This window comes from Aphidius gifuensis, linkage group LG1 (genome assembly GCF_014905175.1).
Source record: "Aphidius gifuensis isolate YNYX2018 linkage group LG1, ASM1490517v1, whole genome shotgun sequence".
Lineage (NCBI taxonomy): Eukaryota > Metazoa > Arthropoda > Insecta > Hymenoptera > Braconidae > Aphidius > Aphidius gifuensis.
This window is the reverse complement of record NC_057788.1, coordinates 5,826,963-5,847,361: the sequence shown is the minus strand read 5'-3', so window position 1 is coordinate 5,847,361 and position 20,399 is coordinate 5,826,963. Positions and strand designations below refer to the sequence as shown.

At 26.9% G+C, this 20,399-nt stretch overlaps 1 protein-coding gene across 11 annotated transcripts in view; it reads left to right on the top strand.

Moving 5' to 3' along the window:
• The first annotated feature begins 825 nt into the window (after window positions 1–825).
• Window positions 826–20,399, top strand: part of LOC122861210 (CUGBP Elav-like family member 2) — an 83,857-nt gene continuing 64,283 nt past the window's right edge. For all 11 annotated transcript variants that reach the window (XM_044165454.1, XM_044165447.1, XM_044165452.1 and 8 more), the window contains exons 1-3: window positions 826–1,478; window positions 9,309–9,560; window positions 12,191–12,899. In XM_044165454.1, the coding sequence (XP_044021389.1) occupies window positions 12,670–12,899 (230 nt within the window). In that variant the 5' untranslated portion in view covers window positions 826–1,478; window positions 9,309–9,560; window positions 12,191–12,669. The remainder of the gene's footprint in view (window positions 1,479–9,308; window positions 9,561–12,190; window positions 12,900–20,399) is intronic.

Here is a 20,399-nt window from a genome sequence, read left to right as displayed (position 1 = left end):
AATATTTTAAAGACTAAATCTATAATATTTCATTACTATTTTTTATTCTTATATTGTTACAAAATAACAATGCATTTATTTTTTTTTTTTTAATAAAAAAAAATAAATAAATAACATTGAAATAAATATATATAATTTTTAAACAATAATATTTTAAACAATTCTATTCTTTATGCTGATATAAAACAATGTTTGTAACTATTGTTCAACATGTCCAATATTTTTATATTGATGTTTCTCTCAGTGTATATAAATTATTATTTTATTTTTAACTTGCAGTGAATAGAATTGTTTAATTTTTTTTTTCATACAGTTTCATTCTTTTTAAATTTAAAAAATAACAAAATTAAACAATTGAATATGATGTATAGAGAGAGGGTTGAAGAAAATAAAATAAAAATAAAAATAATTTTACAAACATGCGATTCATAATTATAATTAAAGTTATATAATAATGGACATGGCTTTGTCTATGTATAAAATGAAAAAAAAAAAAAAAAAAGTTGAAACAAAAATTGAGATTCGGTTGGTCAAGTTTGAAAAAAAAAAAAAAATAATAAAACGAGTGTGGCGGGTTTATTTGATGGGTTTGAATCGGCGTGATGATTTCGAGCGTGATATGCGCGCTCTTGGTTGTCCATTGTGCGCTGTGTAATAACATTTCGACTACCCTTTCAAAGGGTAGTAGTAGAGGTGGTGGTAGTGGTGGTTGTGATAGTGGAGGTTGTTGGTAGTCGGTGGTTGTAGGTTGCCCCATAATATAAAAAGAGAGAGAAAGAGGGGCGGACAGGCGCGAGACATTACTTCAAATGCTTGACTCTCTTCAGTCGACATCAAGCCGTCGCGACGCTTGTATCACTTCTCAGTGGTATAAATTATTTTATTTTATTTTTTTAAATCAACACATAGTTCTCATAAATTTATATGTATATTTACAAATTTTAACCGGCATCAACGCGTGCTACAATCTCATTCAATTTATTCATTATTTTATATATTTTTTATTTTTATTTTTTTTTTTTAAAAGTTTTAAAAAATTAAAAATAATATTAATAAATTTTGTGAATAACATGATTTTTCATGTCAAATGATTATTCAAATAAACCAAAAACATTTTAAGCAGTGATAAATTTCATGTTATTTATTTTTATTTTTTAAAGTAGTTTAAAAAAAAAAAAAAACATTATTCATATTTAAACGTATATAAAATGTGATTTTTAATTGCCATCAAATGTGACATGACGTGATGAACATAATTTAACAAGTCAAATTTGTTTTTTAAAAAAAGAACAAAAATTAAATGAATTATATTTAAAAAATAACTTAGTATAAATTAGTATTAATTATATTAAATTCGTTGAAAATACAGTGAACAGTTGTTTCAATTTTATATCGTTTATTTATTTTAATGTGAATATATATATATTTTTTTTATCAGCATAATATGATTGTGCGACTTGTTGGATTATGATTTTGAGGTACGTGTATTATTAAACAAGTATTTTAACAAATTATTTCCATTTGAATGATTTGTTAAATGAATTATAATAATACTAAATATTAATGTGAGTGTGTCGATATATTGTTCAAGCATTTGTTACGTTTACGTAATCTGTAAATATATGTATATGAATTTTACATGATGTACATGTGTTCAACGAGACTAACTTGGCCTTGTGTATGAACGATCGACATGTACACATATTTTTTATCTCAGTTGCTCTCTTGTTTCGTTTCGTATTTTTTTGTTAATTTAATTTAATTTTTATTTTATTTATTTTCAATCTTTAAATGATTTTATTTTTCACATATTATTTTGCCATATGTCCTTGCTTGATGCTCATTGAAACTTCATCATTTTGTATTCATATTGTTATTGTTATTTTTTTGTTTTTCTTATTCTCATCGGTGTCTCTTTTTTTCCTCAGCAATATTTTCCGTTATTATAATTTTTTTTAATGATTATTTTTATGACACTTTCGTTTTTTTTTTCTTCATATTTATACATAATATTTTTTTATTTTATTTGCACAATGAGACGAAGCGTTATCGTTGCACAGTTTGCAACAACGACCCGAGGCATCATCGTTGGCATATTTTTTCGATGCAAAGTGCTGAGAATGTTAAAACACACTGGCACAAAGTTTTCACAGTAAAGTTTAGAAGGGAAGTAGGGAAAAAGAAAAAAATTTTAATGAAAAAAAAAAAAGACGACGAATAAAAAAAGATGAGAAAGAGCTGGAGGCATAATATGTGGGGCATGTTAGGTATCTCGATGAATATTAAAATAAGTAAAAAGTTAATTTAAATATTACTTGCTAAAAATTATTCTGAAGAGTTGGAACAAAAAAATAAATTAAGGAAATACAAAAAAAAAAAAATTTACTATCAATGTCTGACTGCATGTACTACTAGATCACTTAATTATACTATTTTTTTTTTTTTATTTGTGTAAAAACATTTAGTTTGCTGTCAGCAAAACCTGTCTACAAATATCTACAGACAAAAACCAAAATAAAAAGAACAAAAAAAAATTAATTTTTAATGAGATAGTCCGCGCACATAATAGTTAAACTCTATCACTAAAATAATCTTAGCCACTTTACTCTCTAGAACAAAAAGAAGAAGAAGAAGTAGTAAAAAAAAAACATATTTTTTTGCCAGTTAATTTTTTTCATATTCTTTTTATTCTAAAAATTTTTCGTTTTGTTTTTTCTTCTATTTTTCGTGATTTGACTTTTTTTTTTTTAACCTAAACTTCTATACTTTCTCTCTTTGTTATGTCTGTAGAGTCGCCGCTCGTTACAGAGATTGCCAACTTTTCCAAGTGGAAATTTTAGTTCCTCAACCTCTTTTCTCTTTCTCTTCTTCACTCGTCTAATGATCAGCATGGATATATCCACACGGTTCGCCAACTTTTCTCGTCTACTCTCAAACGCGTCATAAAAATAAAAAAAGCAAAAGCAAAAAAAAAATATCTTTGTCGCTTGGTTCCACGATGCGAAAAACAAACGCATGAAAAAAAGAAAAATAATCATTTCCCTCACTCTATACATATTCCCTTCTTCTGCAATGCACATACACCATAAGAGCACTAGCGCGTTTTTTTAAAAAATAAACTAAACAAAACGAAAATAAAAAAAAAACTAGCACAAACTACTAAAAAGAAATAAAAAAAAAATATATATATAGGTATATTTAAAAAAATAGAATAAAAAAAATCAACCAGTCAGTCAGCAAGAATGTAGCCAAAGGTTTGCTTAATGAAATTTTTTCCGTTTATTTGAAGTAAAAATTTATCTAACAGAAGTTTAAATTTCATGTAAAAAAAATTGTATAGTATATGTGTGTATATGTACTGCATCTATATACATAATATACATGATGAATGACAGTATGAGTAGAAAATAAGATATAAAATATTTGAGCTAGGGTCGTATCAGCACTTATTCGTGAAGCAGAGCAGAACGAGCTTTTCCGCTTACGTATGATTCCGGATTCTCGGGCTTCCCAACTCCTTCCTCAACAGTGTATACATGTGCATGTGCACAAACATCAAATATATATATACTCTTGGTTCTCATCAAGATACACCTTTATACATATATACAGGTATATATATTTATTTACAAAATACTAGATAGAAAATGTATATATGTATGTAGATGTTTTCGTGTCTAACTGAAGCAACGGACGCTTTTAGCCCTCAGGGATATGAAGAAAACTACCAACAAGCCAAAAGATTCACTGAAACTGAGCGCCGAGAGTTAATTTATAAACCTGCGTATTATTGTATGAAAGCTGAAAATGTATATTATACGAATTGTACCCAATGGGTTGTGTTTGAAGAGATGTATACAGGGTGGTCATTGGGGAGACAAAACATTGCCTCGTTATAACTAACAAGGGATAACGACGCACGTGCATGTGGGACTATCTCAAGTACACCAGATTGCCTCTACTTTTCATTTCGAATTTTTTTTTTTTTTTTTCTTTATCATATTAGTGATGATTTTGCAAGGTTCAATTTGTACCTTGTTATATATAACCCCGTCAATTCAACAATTTTCATGTCAATCAAAAAAAAAATAATGATCTATCTCGAGTAATTTACATAGTTGAAAATAAAATAATATAAAATGAAAATAACGAGTAACGAGAGAGATAGAATATAATGAAAGTAGAAAAAAATTGAAAATAAAAAAGACAGTTTCAACCGAACTCAACTCCCGCGCTTGCAGAAGGCTTCCTTAATCTACTTAAGCTGTTTAATCCTTCGCGCAGCTGCATGAAATATTTACCCATCACATGCAGGTACATGTATATACAAAGAACCATTAGTATATCTACATAGGTAAATATATATATACAGAGTCAAGAGTTGGCAACTTCACTACTACCACCACCACTACTTTGTTGTTGTCGTCCTAATAGTATAGTAATAGTTATTGTCGTCGTGGTCCGTCGTTTTCCTCGTTTTGCGATACTTTGAACACATGTTCCAACACTAGTCACCATAATCCGCAAGTGCCTTGTATACATTGTCATTGGTATCTGTGTCGGTTACACACTGAGGTTACGTGGCGCTTGTCGAGTACCGATGGATGAGGCAGAGGCAGTAAGACAAAGTAACAAAAATTAAATAAAGAATTAAAAGAAAAAAAAAAAACAAGAGGTCGACTTGAATAAATGTATAAATAAAAAAATAAGATGCTTAAATGCGACAGATATATTGTATACTGCAGCAACTATCTTTACTTGTAAAAAATAAAAAAGATTAAACAAGATATAAAAGTGTTGAAATTTAAAAAATATACATCATCATATATGTGTATTTTTAAATCTTGTTGTCTTGGTTATCGTATAATGATTAAGTCTTGTTGGTATATTATTCTTGATGCATGCATATATGTATATAATTCACACAGTGGTTGGATGATTTAGAATCTTTCCAGAATATATTGAACTCACAGCCATAGTTTATATACAAAAAAAAAATAAATAAATAAATACATAAGACAAACATACAAGTTGAAAAGCTGTATGTGAGTTATACAAGCCATGTTTATAAAACGAATATGTTACTGGTGGTACCATACATAATTGAACATTGGTTGGTCAAGTTGGTTCTGAAATAAGCGTTTACTTGCTTTCACGTATTACAAATTTAATGGAGAAACTAGCACTGAGGAAACGGCAAAGTTATGAGCTTTAAATCCTATACATATATATATATAAATGTTTCTGTGAAACTACTTTACGTCATAGTCCTAATGGAATGTATATTAAATATATACATATATACAGTACTGTGTTTTGTAGTGAATAGCCGACTACTGTATATCAAAGTTATTTTAATATTCAACTTCAAGTCTTTTAATTTTCACTGTTATTCAATTTGTTAGGGCTGATGTAAATCTTTTGTTTGTTATATTGCGTATAATACTCTACAATTTAATTGTACAAAGTTATATATTACAAGTTTATTTTCTTCTCTTTTCATGATAACGATGAGATTTTTTTAATGAAATTCTTATACATACAAAAGATAAATTCTTATGGTATCTTTTAGATAAAAAAAAAAAAAAGAACTTGAGAAATATATTTATTTGAAAAATTCTTTTGAGTAGATTATTTTGTAAAATGTATAAAATTCATTCAAAGTTCAGAAAATATATATAATAGATAGATAGATATATTTGCGGGTTATAAGCTCTTAAGAAATTTGTGGTCACGTTGATTTCTTCTTCAACAAGTAGCTGGACTTGGCCCAATATATATATAGATATGATACTATATCAATACATTTTTAGTATCTTTATGTAATATCGTTTTACTAACTCATAAACTGTTCAATTTATATTTTTTATTAACCATTCATTCGGAACAGCAAGTTTCTTTCTTCATATAATTCTTAAAACAACAAACTTATAATAACTTGATAAAATTATTTTTTTATTATATTTATTTTGAGCCTTAAAAATATATTATGTAATTATTTAAAAAAAAAAACAAAAAATTACATGTCATGTGTTCTGTTTTTGTTTATATAAAAATATATATTATGTATATATGAGTCGACATGTCGGCACTTGGAGTCATCATATATATACACCAAGTTTATTTCCAGTCATGTTCATGGTTTGCTTATTTTCCGGCCAACGAACGCATCTTTTCTCGGTACATATATATATACATACGAGACTGATGATGAAAGATAATTATTATTTTTATGGCGTCTATACATACCGGGTTACAAACCCTTCATTGTTTTTTTTATTATTTTTTATTATAAATATAATAATAAAAAAAAAAAGGAAAAGCTTTTTTTTTTTATTTTAAAGCATCATACTCATCTTTCATATACTCTCTTTGTACACAACATTTTTTTTTGATTATTATTTTTTTATTTCAAAATATCCATTACTTTTATTTCTATACATAAAATATCAAAGAATATTTTTTAAAAAATATTTGATGGATACATAATGTCCAGAGTTAAAATAACGGATAGTTTATTTCGAAGTTACAAAATGGACGAGGTCAAACAATCGATACTAAAAGCTTGGAAGCATGGGATCTATCCATCTATAAATACATGAATAGTATTTTGTTGGTATTGACAACATGTATGCCATCAGGTCAACCATCCATTTATCAAATCCATCTTTGAATATATCCATAACAATTATACCAACAAACAAAATATTTCAAAAAATATTTTCATGACAGATTAGACTCTACAAAATAACAACTTTAATATAAACATAAGCGTTTTCGTTCAATCATAATTTGTAATTAATTATTATAAACCATTTAACTTATTAATATCAATTACATTGATCAAGTAAAAATGAAAAAAAAATAAAAATTTAATTGTCATATAATTTGAGAAGAATTTAATATCGCACACATGAGAATTAAATGGTGCCTCTTGTGTTTTGTGTGTTGATAAATATTATATGTGGTTATCGAGTTTGAGTGTTGGTATGTGTGAGTAAAGCAATGGTGGTTTTCAAGAGTATGGGACACCATCAGACCGATAAATAAAGTCCCAAGGCGAACGACGTGATGCGAGACATACCGATACGAATATAAGCAGCAGCAGCAGAAGTAGTAGCAGTAGTAGTAGTAGTAGTAGTAGTAGCAGCTTGGGCTCAAACATAAACTATCAGTAATAAATATATATATATATATATATTGGGACTAGAAAAAAATAAAAGGAAGAGAGGGTGTTTACTGTTGAGGGGCGTTCGTGCTTCGTGCCATGCATTGATGCCACATGGGGCGTCTTATCTCACAAACCCGATTTCATTTATCCGCATATATCTATATACACATATAAACTGTTTATATATATCTTCCGTTTTGTACTTTATACATTTTATTTTATTCATAATTCAATAAAAATCATATTTTTATTAGATTAAAATTACCAGGAAAAATTGCAAACATATATATACAATTTAACTGGAAATTTATCAATTAAAATCGAATAAATTTATTTGAAATTATTATAGTTAATTATATATGTAGGTTAAAATAGTTTTTTTTTTTTTTCAAAGTAATCAAATAAAATTTTTATGTGTATTAGTAATATATACATTTAAAAAAACGTGAATAAAAAAAGCATTAAAGAACACAAGGCTGCAGTGTTCAATAAAAATGCAAATAATATTTTTCCACGTTACATGATTGCATAAAATTTTTTGTTTTTTTTTTTTAATTTTTTTTTTTTTGTTAAAAAATCGATGCATATCCCATGCTGGAAAATTACTTTATATATAAAATCGAGCAATAACGATATAGAGCATATTCTCATCTGCTACTTTAAATATATATTTTTTTTATTATTTATTTTTACCCTTGCTTTTGCCTGCACTGTTATGCTTATCTTTAAAGATATCTCTGACAGAAAAAAAAAAAAAAAAAAAAAAAAATTTATATCAAACGCATATTTTACCTTTCTTCGTATTCGCATAACAAAGATAAATTTTTTTATTTTGTCTCAATATATATTTTCTCGGAATTTAACTCTCAAGTTCTCAAGATACAAGAAAATTTATATAAAATAATAATAATAATATAATTAAAAAACGAAAAGTCAATTAAGATAATTAAGATAATAATAATAATAATAATATTATTAAAAAGAAAATAAAAACTGTTAATATAAATTAAACAAGTTTTAACGTCTGTTGCTTTTGTTATGGGCTTCCACCTGGTCTGCTGTTGTAATTGAGTAACCATTTCAATTATATAGTTGTAAATTTCATTAGTTTATATATATAAAATATATATATATCTATATAATTTTGCTTGTCTCGAGTCTTTGCAATATATACTTTTAGTTTGTACAATATTATTATTTGTCAACTAATTTTCATGCCTACACAAGCACATCACTTGTATATTATGGAAATTCCATTATATTTGATGAAAAGCACAATAGTGAAACTGGCTATAATGCTTGTGAATAATTTCACAAATATTTTATAATTTTAATTTATGTATAAAAAAATATAAATTATTAAAATATAAATATTAATTAATTACTTAATATAATATATATAAGATTCTGGTTTAAATTTGAAATACACAATAATTAATTATATCTTGACAAATATAATATTTGAATTTATAATTAATTAATAATAATAGTAGTTATAGACTATACAGAAATATGAAATAATCATAATTATATATATTTATTGCGAACAAAAGTTTAGGTGCAAATGGTATAATATACATCAAATAATGCTTCACAAATGCAAGCACCGTGTGCATTGAACAATGTTGAGTTAGGACACAAGTAAATAGTAGACCAACTCTCTGGATGGATTCCACCTAACAACAAGATGAACAATGCCTCTTTGTTGGTACTATTATTTACGTCATGTGTGTGTATTTATATATGAGTCAAACCTGGTTGGTGTTGTTGGACAACTTGCTGTTAGACATACCGACAAACAAATCCTCGTAGTTTAGGCGACACTTAAAATGATATCGTTCATAACTTTTATCCTAATAATTGTTTTAATTTTTTTTATATTTTCATTTTCTACTTGTTTTATCAAGTTTTTATTTGTATCACTCATTCCAACTTTTTATTCTTTTATGATGATGACTGCACCATATTAAAAATAATTAAAAAATTATGCTGTTTGATTCTTTAAAAGAATAAATTTAAAATATATCAATATGAAGTTTTATATATATTCTTTTTTAGATATATAATTATGATTGTTATTTTTTATTTTTTATAAAGATATTTATTTATTTTTCTCATCTTATTTGATCTTGGTTAGGTCCAATCAAAAATATCGTAAAGCAAACCACCAAGTGAGAGAATAAGCAAAAAAAAAAAAAACGAAAAAAAACGACGAGGGTAGTGATGATTGAGCCTCGGAAATAACGCCGAGGCCCGCCCCCCCTTGCCATCACGGCTGAGATAAAAAAAGGATCAAAAGGGGGAGGAGGCGGCGGCGGTGGGGGCGAGGAAGAGGCTGTCGATGGGGATGAAAAAACTGAAGACGACGCCATATGAAATGATGATTCAGGTAATCAAAATCATATATATATATATATAAATTTTTTTTTTTCATTCTCTTCCACCACCACCACCACCACCACCACCACCACCACCACCACCACCACCACCACCACCACCACCACCATCACAACCACCAATTTTTTTTCTTTTTGTAATTTTCTTTTATCAGGTTGTTACCTTATTATTTTATTTTTTTTTTTGTTTTTCTCTTTATTATCATACTTTTATTTTGTCTTCATCTTTTATTATTTTTTATTTTATATTTATTTTATTTTGACTCATTTTTATCTCGAATGAGAAAAAAGTAAACTGAAAATAAACTGATTGGAAGGGAGACCGACTGATAACACGATAAGTGATAACGAGTATACGAGGCTGCGTGGCTTGTCGCTTTCAGACACGATCTCAGTTGAGTTCAGGTGTTGCTACCGGTGCTTGGCTATATTATTTATCAAATATATATTTGCATTTATTAAATTCACAAGTTCAATACGTTATTGATAGTGTAAAAAAAAAAAAATCAGGTACATACATATTTTAATTTATAGTAATTTAAATTTTTAAATATTTTATAAATTTCATTAATTATTTTCTATTAATTTTCAAATAATAAAAATAATAAAAAAATAATTAGCACCTGCCATTAGTATAATGCATATTTCAGTATGAAAATCATATACTTGACTAATTCGTAATCGCTTCTCCAACCCATCACAAGTAACATGAATTTTAATTTGAGCACTCAAATGAGTCGAGTGACGAGCCAAGTATAAAGCCCTGCATTTTAGCGTAAATTTGTTGCTTGATATTGTGAATGAAAATTTCATGGCTCAATAAGTGTGTCGTGTTTAATTCAATGATACTCAAAATGGAAAAAAAAAAAAATTATAATATACAAAACAAGTAAAAAAAAAAAAAGAATGAATATAAATAAATCAAACAAACGGTGAAAACAAAAGTGTGAAAAAGTAAAAAAACAAATAACAAAAGAATGGAAAAAGGGAAATAATAGAAGAAAAAAATCAAGATGAATTTTCACTTGTTATATTGTGCGCAGGTGAATAGAGGGTGTGAACAAGTACTTCGGTATGAAATCTACTGGTAAAGTCTCGAGGACTTTGAACGTAAGGAACAAAAGCCTTCAGTTAAACCTCCAAAGTTCAGAATTATGTATATATATATATACATTCCTAAATTACATACATATATATATACGTGTGCTAAATCGCACACGGTTTATTCGCAAATCTCTCGGGGACCAATCTACCAAAATTATTTGCCATTTCCTTTTTTTGTTTTTTTTTTTTTGTGTTTTGTGATGCAGTAAATTGTGCTCCCTTCAATCTTTATTTGATGAAAAAAAAAAAAAAAAAACATTCATTACAGCATTAATGAACAGCACGTGTGAAAATACTGAACAACAAAAATAAAATAAAATGAAAAAAATAAATAAATAAAAACATTGTTGACTGCAAAAATTATCTTGCTCGTTTTCCGCATCTTCAAATCTTTCGTTTACAGTGCAGTGAAAAGACACAAGTCCTGAGAGACTATCTCGAGGGAAAAATGCAAGAAAATAAAGTGAGAGTGAGAAGAATGAAAACAAAAAAAAAAAAATGATAAAAAAAAGACACTAGGGAGAACAAAGGGAGCTTGTACTTGGAAAGTCCGTTGAACGGAACCGAAAGACGAGCAAATGTAGGACCAAAGGGGGTTGAAAAATGTTGGAAATAGAAAAGAAAAAATGAGAGAATGAGTCAAACGAGGGTAGCATTTGAACTCTCCTATATGCTTGCTTTCTCAATTTCTTTTTTTTTTTACTTTTTTCTTTTATTTATCTACTCTTTTCAACGCTTCGACTCACATTTTGTTCTATTTTCGACTATTTTTAAATGTTTTTTCTTTTTTGTTCATTGTTACCACCCTTACATCACACGTACACACATGTGACTAGTTTATCTACATGCACAGATAAAATACAATTACCAATACCACGTAAAATTTCTGATCCGGTGCCTTCCGCGCGCCTCGTTGCGTACGAGCTGAGTTTCTAATTAAACTTAAACTTTTAATTGACTCGTTGTAAACCAGTTACTTTTTTCTTTTTTTCTTCTTCCAACTCTAGTATATTTCATTTTTACTTTTTTTATTTTATTTAAAAAAAAAAAGCGATTGGAACTATACATGTATATAAAATTCTTGCTTACTTTCGTTTTGTAAATTGCATTCTCAACTGAGAGTTCTTCGTTAAATTAAAATAAAAATATAATGGAAAATTAAATTTTAAATTTTATTAAAAATTATCAATATTTTCCACTGAATTTATTTTGGAATTTTTTTATTTAACAGTAATTTAATATTCTTATTTTTAAAATTGATTAATTTATTTTTTTTTTTATCTTTTTTCAATTATATTTTAATACTCTAATAAACAGATGGAATATTTTTTTTATCAAACTCCAATATATATATAGCATAGTATAAAAAAAAAAAATAAAAAAATAATAATCATCTTTGACAATCACTGTAATCTTATCAATTTTTCCCCTAGACTATATATCCAACTTATCAAAAACCTTTTTTTTTATTTGATTAAATAATTATAAATATATATATAATTTTCTTTTAATGTTTCAGAGAGTCAAAGCAGAAAGGGCGTTATCGATTGAATAAAACTGATAACAACTGCACTGTTGAACATAATAAAATAGCGTACAATACGACATTTACGACAACGATTGTGCCTCAGGTTCTTCATCCATATATATAAACGAAGTTAATTAAATATTCTCGAAGCATTCGTGACACCAAAAAGACATCTGGCTTTACAAACAAACTAAATAAACAATACAAGTGATCCCTTTATCAAGTGTTACATTACAATAGTGTTGAATTGTGTGAATTAAATACATCATACCAAGAAAATTCAATAATGAAAAAATAGTAAAATAAATAAAACATTATTTCGAATAAAAAAAAAAAATATAAAAAATAAAGTTTAATAATAGTGTGCTACGTAAACAACAAACAACATTATTGTTTTAAAATTCGTGAGTGTATTTAGTGAGTGTCAATTTAATTATTAACGCGTAAATAAAAAAAACAAATTATTTTCAATGAAAATGTTACAGTCTTTAAATGCCTTGGCGGGCAAAATATCGCCGGGCTCGCCAACCGATGGCAATGCCAACAAAGTACATATGCAAAATAATAATAATAATAACACTAATAATAATAATATTAATAATAACAATAACAATAATGTGTCGCATCATCCACATCCATATTCAAAGGTGCAATCAACAAGATCACATCAAAATAATATTGATAACCAAAAGGAAAATACGTGAGTTTTTATATTTATTTATATATTATTATTATTTTATAAATGTTTACATTATTATTATTTAAATAATTTTGTATTATTTTATAATGTTACTATTATTATTACTAGTAGAATTTTTTTTTTTTTTTTTTTAATAATTTGAGTTTGATGCTCTATTTGCCGCTGGGTTATCGTTATCACGCGCCAGATGGCCTATCTTTTGCTCTGACAAACATATTTCCAATGTTGTCTCACCCATACATACACCCATTATATATACTTCCAACAAATATATATTAACTCATACTAAAATAAAATCCATATTTATTTACCAAAGATAATTTTTTCTTTAAAGTTTTTTATTTTATTATCTCATTCTTTTAATTTTTTTCATCATCAATGATGATTCATTATAATTAAATAACATATAAATATCAAAAAAAATTGTGCTATTTAGATTTTAATCATATTTCTTGAAAAACTTGAATATTGCATTATGAGAATCTGATAAATCTTACGAATTTCAAGATACACTAAAAATGTTGGCAAGAACATTCAAAGCGATGCAACATTAAAAAGTATATGTATATAATATATATTATAAAATAGTATAAATTCGTGAGTAATACACATGTGTTGTGTGTGTGGTAGTGTGTCTAGAATTTTTTTAAGGGAAAAGTTAAATATGAAAAAAAAAAAAAAAAAAAGAAGAGGGTAAAGTCGTAACACGCTGTTGCGCGCTCTTGTGTGTACAGAATATTACTGGTGCAAAAGAAATAAACTAAAATGACTGAGTAAGAACGACAGAAATTGTTCACTAGATTTCATATATATATATATGCATGTATGTAGTAACATTACGTGCATTAAAATACGTTTGTCCATTGTACATGATGTATGTGTATATATTGGTTTATATAAAATTGTATTTGTGTGATAGTATAGCACATGTGTTATGTTATATATACAGAAGGCACATTCTCGTGTTCTTGTACAAGTCACGTAGCACATTGTATTGTCACATGCCGGCGTTGCAAAGCTCCAAATTGTATCGTTGTCGCGTGCTGAATTTCGCATAGCTACAACTATATACCTTGCTAGAGAATTGCACTCATGTACCTTATTTGAACTCATTCTTACCCTCTTGGTATATGGTTTTTTTTTTATTTAAAAAAAAAAATTTCTTTTGCCGAGATTTTCGAGCTTTCTTTATTGTCAAAATTTTTAAACGATTCAACTTTTTTTCTCATCACATTGATGTGCCTTCATGTGCAAGTTGCAACTGTGTATTTTTGACATTTGCAGTCAATGTTCCCCGTAGCATAAACCTGACACTTTTATTTTTTTCTCAATTTTATATTTTTTATTCGACAGTGGTCTCTATCTATATGCATGTCGTACAACTATCATGTCCAATAATTTGACATCTATGATGTCTTGGAAAATACGTGCTTTTTTCAAAATCGATGTTTTTCTTTTCTCTTTTTTTTTTTGTGTCAAAATATAAAAATAATATTGTATTTTTAATTTCAATTTCTCGATAATAATTTATATTGAAAAAGTTTATTATTTTGATCACTTTGTCGTTTTGTTTTCGTTTTTTCATTTATTTTTGTTTTCAAATAATAAAAGTTTAAATATTTGTTCTAAATGCAGACACTGTAATTTTTTTTATAGCAAATATTTATTTTTATATAAATAATATATATATTTTTGAATAAAGGTTTTAAAATAACCAATTGATTCTCAATAAAAATATTGGTTTTATGTTGAAAAATGTTTCATTCAGTTCGCAATGACAATGATCAATATCAACGAACGAGAACAAACAAGTACAAGAGAAGAATTCGAATAGTTGACCAATTGAGTTTTGATTTTTCTGGACAGACATTGACTCTCATCTCGTTGGTTATTTTTATTTTTTTTTCTTCGGTAATATACGTGATGTTACTGTGATCTTAGGATATTGTTATTGGACTACAGATAAAAGACTTGTCTTGCCAATGGACCTAACTTCTGGCTTATTTATTTTTTGTTTCTTTTTTTTTTTTTCAAAAATTTATTTTTTATTTTTTTTTTTTTGACTCGTGCCAAGAAATTTTTATATCCCAACGCGCAATTTTTTTTATCCCTCGGGTCACGTACACTCTACATTTTTATAAAACAATCTGGCGACAATGAAAAGAAAAAATAGAAAAAAAAAAAATAAAAAAAAAACGTAATCCTAGTAAAAAAAAAAATTGTATTTGAAAATTTCGATTTTGTCGTATACCAATTGATCGAAGCTTTAGATACAACTTGGGTCGGCAAATTTTTTATATGATTTTTTTTCTCCTTTGAATTGATGAAATGACGACCATTGACAAGTTTTTTTTTTTTTTCAAATAAAAAATAAAAATTACTAAAGTAGATAGAAAAAAATAAAGTACGAAAAAAAGAAGAGAAATAAAAATAAAAGAAAAGCTTCATTTCAACTATCAAATCAATGTTTTATTCTAAAATAAAAAGTATATTAAAAAAGAAGAAAAGTTTAAATCTCTTTTTTTTTTTTATTTTATTTTTGTAATCTCGTCATGCATGTACAACTATCAAAAATCAATATTCCCTCAGAAAATCACGTTCATCAAACCAAAGGCATCGGGCATCAGATTGGCAGGAGAAATTGATGCCAATAGTATAGTTTGATTCCCTCATCGAATCTCGTGATGTTACATATATATTAAACTCTATTCATGAAAAGCGTCCAACTGGCCTTCCATTCTATACTAACGCAATGACCCATTCTCCTCTCTCTCTCTCTTTTGCTTTTACATCTATTCAAATTAGCATGTTATTGGTACCTTGTTTACTCTATCCTAATCACAAACAGCAATTTCCAAAAGTCTTTTATCTATAATAAAAACAAGACATCTAATACTTTGTTTAAAAAAAAAAAAAAATCAAATAAAATTCTAACGAGTTACATAAAATTTCATAAACTTCATTATCCAACGAGAAAATAAGCAATAAATAGTAATAAAAAATTTTTTTTTAATATACTATTAAAACATTTTTTCCTTTTCAATATTATTTTAATAGTAAATTATCACAATAATGATAATTTTTTATCTATTTTTTTGTTTCTTTTTTAACTGGTTGATGGAAAATAAATTGAAAGAAGCGAGCAAAGCCTGTGTAGACCAATAAGCCCTCTGTCGACGTTAAAAAAAAAAATAGTAGATATAAAAAAAAATAAAAACATAGACACTAGAATATAAAAAAAAAAAAAAAAAAGGGTATGAGGGATTGAATGCATGGCACGTTGATGCGTCGAGGCGCATGCCCTCCAACTCTTCGTAAATCATTAGTTTTATCAGCCTCATCCAGTTCGGATTTCCGCTTTATCTATTGAGCTAACTGACCGGGCGGATTTCCCTTGGTGCAAGCCGTCCCAAACAACACAAATATAAAAAATACACATATATGCACGTATTAACACACTATATATACAATATATACATATAGTTTTGTGATGAGGTTCGCAGACACAGTTGAAAATAAGCCGAAATGTTAGTAAAAATAAAAAAAATATCCAACAAAAATATATAGGCGCGTATATATTTAAAGCCAAAATGAAAAAAATAAAAATGAAAATTGTCTACTATGAAAAAGTGTAAAAAAAAAAAAAAGGTCTAAAATACAATGGTCAATTCATTCGTTGATGAACAAAATGAAATAACGGGCATGCAGTTTCGCACTTTTAACTGTGAAACAATGCTTTTCCATATTTACGGAATTGAGCTAGATACTTTTTTTATTTTTTATTTTATAAACTTTGTGCATCGTTATTGTCATTTTCCACTGGTTATTTAATTTTGACCTAAATTTTATTATGATTAATTTAATTTTTAGGTTTTTTTTTTGTTTAATTAGTAGAAAATTTTTTACAAGCCAATTTATTTTTAAAAAAATAATTAAATATAAATTTATATACGATATAATTAAGTGAATAAAATAAGATAAACCAAAAATTTACTACATATATATTTAAAGTTGACGTGTTTCGATAATTTGCAGTTGAAACTTGGCCAAATTTTCGATATATCAGTTTGTCTATCTCAATCGACCATAGAGTAAAATACACTGCCAACAGGCGCATCCGTTTTGTATGAGCTTAATTAAGAATTGATAGTACAGTAGTGCATATATATATATATAAATTTAACATCAGTAATTGGATGGTCATTTGTTGAATTATTCAACGTGATTATTTTTCTATGATATTTAAAATTTAAAATAAATAAAATAATAAAAATAATCGCAATCAAAAACAAAAAAAAAAGTTGACAATATGAATGATATATTAATATAGGGTTTGCCGAATATTTGAATAAAAAAAAAAAATCATTTTCAAACAATAGAGATATGAAAAATGAAAATGCTGAGGGTAGATTAAATATCCATCAATTAAATTTGCGTATAGATATATATATTTTCCGCGTGTCTATGACACTAACTGACGCAAGCTATTTGGAATAATCTGAACGTTATCGATGAGCTATAATCGTAATCATTGTATTTATAATATATCTATGTATATATTGTGTTAGTTTATACGTGTGTGTATATTTATATATGTGGAAAGTGTGTACCAAGAGTTCTATGGTAATACCGTGGCGTGACGCCCGGTAGTTATACACGGATGAGGAGTCTTGTGGGCACTATACGGTGGCTGCAATTTTGCTTTCAAAATTAGGGGGCAATTCGGTACAGAAAGCTCTCTATATATACCACATCAAAACCGCTTTTTATATTATATATACATATAAATATGTATTTCAAATTTTCAACGATTTATAAATTTTATCAAACAACCCCCCGCGTGTACTGAATTTAAACTTTTTGCGAGTAAAGCAAAAAATAAATTGAATATTAATTTTATTTTTATATATATTTTTAATTTAAATATAGGTCAATGGAAATTATGAAAATGAATAAATAAAATGATAATTAGTTGAGATATATAAAAATTAAATGAGTATATTAAAAAATAACCATATTTTTATTTATATGAATTTATTGACTATTTATTTTCGTAATTTCCATTTATTTATTTTTAATTAGCCCCAATTATTATGCTTATTTTTTAATATTCAGTTTAAAAATATTTTAAAAAGCTTTTTCTATAATTATTATGTCTATAAATAATGAATAAAAATTTGTCTATATAAATCTGATGAATATAGAAAAGTTTGCATGCTTTTTTTAAAATAAAAATTCAACAATAAAAAAAGTTGATGATACGTGTGATGTGGCTTTGAAAATATATTATATAGTGACACGCAGAGAAGCTCGATCAGTCTGACCACATTTTATCTTTCTCGATAACTCAACAACCACTATCGATTATACGTAAAACCACTACAATATAACACGTATAACATAATATCATAAGAGTCCTTTTGCACACTTTTACATCAACTTAATACATCGTGGCATTTTACCGCCTTGAATTTCCGCCTTCACGCGATTACCCGATTATCACGCATCACACGAACCAACACAAACTATCATGCCATCATTTTTTTTTTTTTTATTATATAAATTTTTATTACATGATGACTGTATACATATATATATTATTTATTTTTTATTCTTTGTTTTATTTTCATTCATCATCATTACAATTTTTATTTCTTCCTTAATATCCTGTATTTTATATTTATATATTTTTTGAAAACTCGTGCAAGTGCCAAATGATATGACAATAAAAATGCCATATCGCTGATTCACAAATGACTATTATCACACATGCATACACATATAGGTCACAATAATAATAATAGTAATAATATTTTGTATGTGTATATATAATTGCACACACACACGCTGTAAAATAGCCATATCAAATTTTACATCTATTCGTATATGTATATTATCAAACACATGGTCATATATATACAGACCAGGCAATGTTTTAACGCTTTTACCAGCTCATGATTGATGTTTACTCGATAAACTTTATGTCGTTCCAGGACACAGTATATATATACACACACGTTAAAAATTATATTTCGTGTTAATAGCATTAAATTTACACCCCTCTTTTTTTTCTCTCTTTTGATCCATATCATTTCAGAAGATTAGATAAATATCATCTTAGACACATGATACTCCTCAACTTCAATCTTCTTATTTTTCACAATTTAAGTATACATTTTTACGTCACATCATAAAATAAAATCCCATAAATATACGTGTTATAAACATTTTTAATGTGTAAATACTAAACCAAAAAAAATTCAATTATTTTTACTTTGCAATATATATGTTTTTTTTATTATGATTATTATTGTTATTGAGAATGATATTATGTTATTGTAATTGGATTTGATTTTTCCGACACACAAGGACATATTTTATTATATAAACATAATTTAATTATATAAAGATATAAAAAATTAAATTTATCGCTTAAATAAAATTATTATTAATAAAAAAGTAATTAATTTTTACAAGAATAAAAAAAAATATGAAAAAAAAAATACAATATCAGATACCAAAATTGGTTAATATAAATTTGAATCATAGGGTGAATATGAAGTTGGGTTGATTGAGTTGTATAGTGGAACAACGTTGAAAACGATAGGATTACATATACCAAATAGATTTTGAGTGCGGAAAATGGCGGTTGGTTTTGTTCATATATATAAAGGAGGATATATGGTTCACGTAACACCAAATGCAAACTAGTATACATTGAGAGTCGGTAGAATTTTGTACAGTATAGTTGATGAGAGTAAAAAAGTGTGAGAGGAAGAGAGAGAAATGAAGAGGGTGCAAAAGTGAGAGAGCACTGGGTTGGACCAGCAAGCAGTTTAAAAGTGTTGGTTTGGAACATGGTGGAATAATGTGTCACTGTCATGAAAGCAAAAGCATGCAGTGTGTATATGCACTACTATACGTATTGTTGCATGCATGCATATATAGATATTTTATGTATTAGAAATGTATAGGGATATGCTTTGTGTTGGCCATGGTGAGAGTCAGAGTATAGCCTCTGTACGACTACAGTTAATAACAGGCTGAAATGTCGCAGGCAACTCGATGCTCTATACCGCAATGCTGCATTCGCGTTTTCTGACCGTTATCGCAAACTCTCTCTCTCTAAATTTTATACCCTGATAATAATAACACAGTCATCAGACCAAACATTTTACTACTCATGATAACAAGAATAATAATTAATAATAACAATTATCGTGATTATCATATGACATATGAATATGTTTTCATTTGAACAGACACATGAGAGAAATGTGTTAGGTTCTTTTTTTTTATATTTTTTTATTTTTTAGAACAAAAAGTAATTATTGAAAAAAGTTTATAAAATTTAATAAAATGTCTCTCGATGAACAAATTATACTGTGATTGACATCAAATTAATTAAAATATTTTTAAATTTTTATACTTTATGTAATCAATTTCTTATCTTGATTACTTTCACTGTGATTGATGGTCAGTTAAATATAAATCAAGTTG